An 8,335-nucleotide genomic window follows, 5' to 3' on the forward strand; every position below is an offset into this window, starting at 1 on the left:
GAATATTTTTTTTTTCTCTTTTAAATTTTCATTTATAGTATTGAGTTTTATAACATGGAAATTAAATTTTGAAATTGATAAAGTGTAGAAAGAAATTTGATGGGATATAGAAAGAAACATCCTAATTTTTTTTTTCTTATGCAAATTGGCCCACAGGCCCACTGGCCAACACTTATGCTAGACGGGTTAACAAATTCAGCCAACATCACTTTTACAGATGGGTCAACCTAACCCGCATTAAGCAGGTCAAATATAGGATGGGTCAATACAGGACGAGCTAACATGTATTGTCTCCCCTAATTCTAAGCAACTACATTAAAGTCGAAGAAGTTGTAACTTGGATATGCTAACCTGGTTTCAACAAATTTTTACACCAATAAAGAATTAGTTGTCTAAATTTAATCCAAGCTAAACACATGCTCTTTGTGCTTTACAAAATAGGAATCATATTATGAGAATATTTGAAAGCAAAGAGAAAATTATATGCATTCCTATAATGAAGATTACAAAGAGAAAAACATTTAGAAATTTCACTTTCATTTGATTAATTCCGTCGGGATAATTTCCTCTTCCACCAACACACAATACTATCTATACAAACAACTTTTTGCAATGGTCAAATAAACAGTGACCTAAGACAAACCACACACAGGTCCATAAGTTAACTTCATCAAAAATCAATACTTCGCTTCTCTTATTAGTATGCTACACTTACACCTTTCCATGACCTAATCAAGAAGGGAAAGTGTTCAAGAGTAAAATTTGTAGGTCTTGGCTTTAATTATGATTGTCCTCAATCCTCCAATTGGTGATAAAATCATTAAGCATAGGCCAAGAATAATGCAGATCTGCAATAATAATAGTAGCAGGATTAATCTTGGTTTAAAATGATTTTTTAAAAAAAACATGAAACAAAAGTTATTTCAAATATACCCAGTTAATGAACCAAGACAAGCTGAATCTCCTTGGTTTGTGGATTACCAGCCACATGATACAGGGGAGCTACAATAAGAAAATAAACAGTTAAACACAATTACAATAATCTCACAACAAATTAGGTATATTTGAATAAATTTTCTACAAGTATTTATAGGTGAAAATAATAAGATTTATAAAGTTAAAACTAGTTTATACATAAAGTAAAACTTCAATTATGTAGAAACTAATAGAAAAGAATATTCATAATGATTCATGGCTTACAAAGTATGTTGTTGGAGCAAAAGCAAACCCTCCAAAAAATCCTAGGAGACCATCGAAAAATGGAAAGGTAATAGCAATGAACATTGTGAATGCTGAAAAAAGTCAAAAAGAGGATATATTAATATCAATACACATAACCAAAGAATATGTATATTACTTACATTACATGGTTTGTTTGAATCAGAAATATTTACTTACCCACATATACATTCCTTACAACAAAACGAAGCATTGTGCTTGGTTCGAAATTCAATTTCTTGACCATCACAGTTTCAATCATGTCAAACACTGGCATTGCATAAATCTGCAGCAGCAACAGTCACAAAGTTAGCAATTTGGGTAGTTTTAGTTACTTTAGCATCAACCAGAAAGAGGAAAAGTCATTGGAATTTTTGCTTATGATTGGTTTAAATATTTGTGCAACTTGAAAATTTAAGTTTTGGACATGTATGATAAATGAGAGAAGATGAACTTCACCTGATAGCTTCCAATTACATGAATAACAACAAACAAGTTAGCCATTGCAATAAGCCATGCTGGTTTCTCCAGAGAGATGAGGATGTCAGAATCAACCTCATTGCCAAACATCCAGTAGCCAATAAGAGCCACAGGGAAGTAACATACAGCCACAACTATGTAGGCAATAACCACTCCTCTCCACATAGGAACCTTGGATGGCTTCTCAGGTGTGGATGGGATTGTGGCTTGGATTTCCAGCACCACATTGTGCCCAGCATAGGCAAAAGCCACAGTGCCAAGGGCATTAAAGAAGTTAAACACTGTCCCTGAAGTACTCTGAGCTTTGTAACCATATTGTACATTTTCTTGAACACCCTTTTCTATACTAGCTGCCCAAGCAATTGTAGAGTAACTGTAGAAAAATGCAAATAATTAAAGACCAAATTATCATGGTGATTATGTATTTCACTGTTGTTCTCATTCAATCAACAGAATTAAACTGGTTGACTGTTCCAAAAGATGATGTATATATATAAAGAGGAGCAATAGTAACAATTTTTAATATAACTTCAACACTTCTTTATTGGGTAGATTGCTAACATTCTTTATACAGAAAAGTAGATTGCTAAACCTTGCCCAATTTTATGATTTTTTATGAAAGTACAATGATAAAATTCTTTGTATCTAAAAGATTGAAAGTGCTAGTGGTATATTTTAGATTAGGAATTTAGTTTTACCTTAACTTTATAAAACTAGCTTCCATTATGCATTTACTAGCTTTAAAACACACTTTTAGATAATGCAGCATATTTAAGGTTTTTTTACTCATGATTTCATGATTGACAATAAAATTTTGTCCATAATGAAGAGTATATGCATAACATAACAAGGCATCAAAATGTGTCATTAACATCAAATGAGTTTTAGATTGGAAAGAGAGTAGTACCTCAAGGACATGACTGCAGCTGCCAAGGATACCCCAGTAATGGAATTGAAATCTGGGAGATGGGATAGTACAAAGTGAACAGAGGCAAAAATCATAATAAAATAGGTTAATTTAATCTTTTTGCAGTCAGAACACACAGTGTCATGGAACTTCTGTAATGATGTTCCTCCAGTGACCATGTACACAATGTTCACCCCAATTTCAACCACAAGCTGTTGAGGCACCACAATATAGAGACCAAGCTTTTCACCAAATGCATACTGACCCAGTTCATGGTACCTGTCAAACCTTTTCCCTGGAACCATTTCATGCATCTCAACCATTTGCCATAATGTATACAAGGTGATGATCCATGACAGTATAAGTATTGTCACACCAGGGCCCCTGTGTAATAAGACAACATTGTGATCCTCAAAACAACAAACACAATTTAGAAGCTCACTTTTATCATTAGGAATTAAATGTATGTCAACAGAATGTAAAACAGGAAATAATGGGAAATATTTATGTTCCTTACAAGCAAAGAGTAGAGTATATATGGGGCTAAAACATGTATAAAAGTAACATAATTTTATTTTAAGGAAACAAGTTCAAGCTGCAATGCAATTAGGGTTTGAAGTATACCATCCAAGCTCTGACATGGCATAGGGAAGACCCAGAACACCAGCTCCAACCATGGCAGTGACATTGTGGAAAGCTGAATACCACCATTTTCCATTCCTTTTAGAAGTAATTGGAAGCCAATCATCAATTTTTTTTTCTCTCTCTGATTTTTCCTATTTTATCAACAAACAACAAATTAAATGAGCTTCTATTTTCAACCTTCATACACTGTAATGGCATAAATTCACTCAAACAAGGGTCTATATATATGCTAAAAAAAGTAAATGCAAGAAAGTGTGCAACCAATTGTCAAGAAAAAATAATCATATTGGGACTATGGTTTATTCATCATAAAACATGTCCAATCTTTTGCTGTCAACTATAAGGTTAATTAAAATATTTAACCAAAATTAATCTCTTTATAAATAATTTAATTCATAAAATTTAAATAAAAGAATTAGTTTATAAAATCAATAATAAACAAATTTTCAATTGTTAGTGTTATCATTATTAATAATATTTTCTTGTTCACTTAATTTTAAAAAAATATTTAAATAAAAATTATTAGAGACCTGTATAAAAAAAAACACACACACACATATATATATATATATATACATATATATATATATACATATACATATATATATATATATATATATATATATATATATCATTCTTATTATAGAATCGTACCGATCCATCCATTAATAAAGTAATTAAATTTTGTATTAAAAATACTAATTTAATTTTTATTAAGAACTTTACTCACCAATATTTTTAACTATAATTTTTTTTGTCGTCCTATCATAGAAGAACTGTGGTTTGTGTATTATGGAAACATGAGGCGTGTATATACAAGTAAGAATTAGTAAAATGAATATTTTTCTATTTTTTTAATCTTTATTTACAATTATTTTTAAAAATATTGATGATCAAAACTCTCTATATTAATATTTCTCAATCACCTCTTACCACTCTCTTTATTTCTATACATAACTTTAAATTTTAATATTCTTTAAAAAAATAATTAAATATATAAAAAACTGATTATGTAGTTTATGTAAAATATATTTTATATATTAAAAATATTTATTTATTATATGATTTATATATACTTATTATAAAATTTGAATATACAACACATATATCTTCTTCAATAAAATGACTATAAAATGTAACCAATTTGCCATTGCTCTTGTGAAACTAAAGTCAATGTTTTATGTTTGAACTTTCATAGATAATAAAATGGGTACCATATCATTTAAGCATACCATTAAACCATACTTAAATAGGCAACCTATAATCACTCTATTATCTTTAATATATAATTATTTATATTAAATAGTTGCCTTGGTTTGGTGCATACAATTATGACTTTTGAGACTTGAGAACACGTATGCCTTTGACTTATTTAAGGATTTTTTTCAATGTCGTTTTTTTATTAAGGCATCATCACAACAAAAATAATTATATTTTTATGTGGGAATAGAGTGATGAGGTGGTGTTTTAGAACTCAAATTTTTGTCCATAAAAACAAGGTTTAGTTTGCATAGTGTATTAATTCAACATTGATGACATCTTTACAATAAAGTCACCAAATTTGTAGTGGGCCTTGTTTTGAAATTTAATCATTTTATTATTTATTAAAAGATGTTTAAAGAGTGAACGGTGAAAATATTTATAAACTACAACTCTAGGATTAATGTTCTAAGACTTTTTACATGTTAGGAACATATACCAATATCAGTTCTACCAATTTAACCAATTTAAGAATCAAACAAAACTAAATGGATTGATTCAAGTTTTTAGTTTAATTATATTTGAGGAATAATAATTGGTGAATGCGTGATTATTTAAAGCATACTATTATTTTATTTTAGAGAGAGAAAAACTTCACCAATTCAAATGATCTAAAGTTTAACTCATATTTTTCGTGAAGAGAATGTGTATAGTGATAAGCTGATAAATTGACTAATTTAAGATTTATTCATAGAAAATTATTTAATTGATATAATAGACTTCCATATAATCTGTTCTTAGAATTCTTTATGAATATGTATAGTCTACCTATGTATAGTTTTTGTTAACATATGAATTTTGGTCTACTCTTTTCATATTTTTGTATTTTTTTAATAATAATACTTTTTTTCATATAATGTCAGAGATAGTTGTTATTACTTGATGTGTTAGATCTTAAGTTACATTATAATGCTTAACATGAAAGTTTTTATAAAAAAAAAAATACATAATTTTAACCATCTAAAAATACGTCTAATTAGAAGAATACAATTGCATTATAAAGTTGGGCAGGTTAAGGTGGGTAGTAAAATTCAACACATGTTTTGAATTCATATATAAGTTTCCTATGATGACGTGTGTATAAGGGGACTTATACACGGGCTAGATTCAGAATATAAAGTTATAATAATTTTTTTATTTTTCTTAATGAGAAGAAAATATGAAAAATATAATAAATTTATAAGGCCACCTGTTTATTAAAAAAAAAATTAAACTAAAATACCATCAACCACATGGATCAGCTCATGAAAAAAATAGTTAAATTAATTAGTACTTTGCTATTATTTTTAACCAATATAAAATTTTCAATACACCATTTCAAACTTATGTATAAATATTTTGTATGCAGGGTTAGGTATTTATAAGTGATTTGATGTAGATAATATAATATTTTTAACTAGTTCTTATTAAGATAATAATATATTAAAAATTAAATTTTAAATTTAATATATAAAAATTAACTTTTAAATCTAAAACATTATAAAAAAATTTTACTTAAATAATAAGAATGATGATGTGTACATACTTTAAATTAATATTATTTCTAAAAATTGCTTCATTTCCACTTCAAAGCATTTTCAATTTCTCCGTGAATTTGATAAAATATAGTTTACTATTTATTGTCATGCTTCATCAAATCACATCAATCCATTTAGCAATACTAAAATTTCTGTTCTTTATATTGAATTACATCAAATTTTACCCAATTTTGTGTGTATCAAATATTTATTAGTCTAAATATTAATAGAATTTTATACTCAATTTGAGATTTTTAACAACAAATTGAGATATTATTAAAATATTTAATTATTATAATTCATATAAAGTAGGTCAAAAAGTAAAAATAAAAAATAAAAAAATTCAAGATTGATTTTTCAATTGCGTGTTTAGAAAACAACTTCATATAGAATCATGGATTTTTCCTAGTTCACACGAGAGTGATTAATTGCACTCGAATATTAAGTTCCTCTTGCATAAACCTAAAATATTCATTATGGTCAACTAACACACACAATAATAATAATAATAATAATAATATATATATTATATATATATATAGATGTGCTTACTAAGCAAATGATTTTCATTCTCTCATGTGTGCTTATTAAGCAATGGTTTCAACTGTTGATGAAACCTCTAAACTAGTGTGGCCATTTCCATGCTATTAAGGGAGAAGGTCACATTAAAATTTTCTCATCACAAAACTCACTTTTAGCTTTTTCTTAACTCGAATGTGTGAAAACATATTATGGATAATTCGATAACGGATGAAGGACAATGATGAAAATTGGAAAAACGAGGGAAACATAAAACAGAGTATATGTTCACATGTGTTGAAGAACAAAGATAGGATTTAGAAAGTGTGAAACTCCAACAATTGTATTGCATATACCAAATGATAAATTGGTGAGTGAGAGAGAAACTCACAGTATTTTTGTGAGGAGCAGTGGTGTGACCATTTGTTGCTTCAATTTCCAAACTTCCCATGGCTGCAGAATGAGATGCTCAGAAGTTTGGCAAAACAGAGGACACAGAACAGAGAACAAAACAAACTGTCTTCAAGTTAGTCTGTTAGAGAGAAAACAGAGGGTGGCTCTCTCAGCTTTGAAATGCAGGGAATGTGTGGGTATTTATAGACGAAAAAAACAACGTAATATTTAATTTTTAATATCTTCGATGACTTAACTAACTCGTATAAATACCATAGTTAAGAAAAATTAATATAAAATGTTACTGAAAGAATTGCTTTAAATATAATTTTTTTAAATCCATAACTTTAGTTTTCTCACTTCAAAACTCTCATGTATGATCTCTTGTTTTAATTTTAGTATAACTCTAAAATTTTCCCACCCGCATCTCTTTATTTTATTCTTGCATTTTAATTAAATAAATATTTTTTTATTATAATAAATATGTTATGTGAGACCCGATTTTTATGTTTGGTAAGGATAATTTTAAAATAAATATAGATTGGAATTCCAAGTCATGATTAATATATGTTAAAAAAAATTAATTATTTAGTTTTTTTTATAAAACTTTATCATCTCTAAATTTTTTTTAAATTATTTCTAATTTCAATTTGAGATTATGAAATATTTTTTCATTTTTTTTATTATTAGAAGCCTTAATTTAGAAGAAACTCGTAATTAGGACCATTGAACTTATCAAATTTTATTTTTTTATAAAGTTTTTATTTATTTAATTTTTTTTTCTTTCTATGGCTTCCTTGTATAAATTATTTGCATGCATGTGACATATGAGTTGAATAAATTAAACTTTACTCGTCTGATATTTATAATGATATAATTTGTTGTTTTGAATCAGGATGCTTAATAGCAAGTCATGATTTTTCTAATTTTTATTTGATTTTTTTTATCATTTTGTTAGGAGCACAAGATTTGAGATAAGAAGAATTCGAAATATATATATATGTACAAAAAAATCTAGTTATGTAAGGTGATTAGAGAATAGGAAAACTTATGAAGGTATGAACTTTGACTAAATTTTTTTATTAATGATAATAGAATTGAATTGATATATGATAGGAGTATTTTGTTTTATATTATAATGATATTACATGTTCTTAGGTTTGGTGTAGTCATTTAGACTAGACTAGTGATATATGAGTTTTAAATTGATAAATTAGTATTAATTGTTGTTTTAAACTTGTTAAAATCATTACAATTGGTTTAAAATGTTTATTTGTATGTTTTTGGTAGGTTTGAGTTGTTGCAAAAGTTTTGGTTTCTTATAATTTTTGTCTAAGAAGATATTCTCACTCAAACAACCGTTCAAAAGATAATAAAGTAAACAACCCTTATGCTT

The 8,335-nt window shown here is 27.4% G+C and overlaps 1 protein-coding gene across 1 annotated transcript; it reads right to left on the reverse strand.

The window, feature by feature from the left end:
• Positions 1–520: 520 nt before the first annotated feature.
• LOC137837138 (lysine histidine transporter 1-like) lies at positions 521–7,116 on the reverse strand. The gene is made up of 8 exons (XM_068646008.1): positions 6,938–7,116; positions 3,230–3,381; positions 2,606–2,989; positions 1,678–2,071; positions 1,399–1,504; positions 1,201–1,292; positions 934–1,002; positions 521–848 (listed from the first exon to the last, which is right to left on the reverse strand). Exons 1-8 carry the CDS (start codon positions 6,995–6,997, stop codon positions 750–752), a joined length of 1,356 nt encoding a protein of 451 aa, XP_068502109.1. The 5' UTR covers positions 6,998–7,116; the 3' UTR covers positions 521–749.
• Between the last annotated feature and the right edge of the window lie 1,219 nt (positions 7,117–8,335).

This window comes from Phaseolus vulgaris, chromosome 4 (assembly GCF_000499845.2).
Source record: "Phaseolus vulgaris cultivar G19833 chromosome 4, P. vulgaris v2.0, whole genome shotgun sequence".
NCBI classification, from domain to species: domain Eukaryota; kingdom Viridiplantae; phylum Streptophyta; class Magnoliopsida; order Fabales; family Fabaceae; genus Phaseolus; species Phaseolus vulgaris.

Bases quoted from the DNA above. Each gene is read 5' to 3' on its own strand.
- LOC137837138 (XM_068646008.1), bottom strand. From the start codon at position 6,997: ATGGGAAGTTTGGAAATTGAAGCAACAAATGGTCACACCACTGCTCCT. The intron at 2,990-3,229 runs GTATACTTCAAA...CTTATTACACAG, and splicing joins GCCATGTCAGAGCTTGGATG to GGGCCCTGGTGTGACAATAC. The intron at 1,293-1,398 runs GTAAGTAAATAT...GACTTTTTTCAG, and splicing joins TGTAAGGAATGTATATGTGG to CATTCACAATGTTCATTGCT.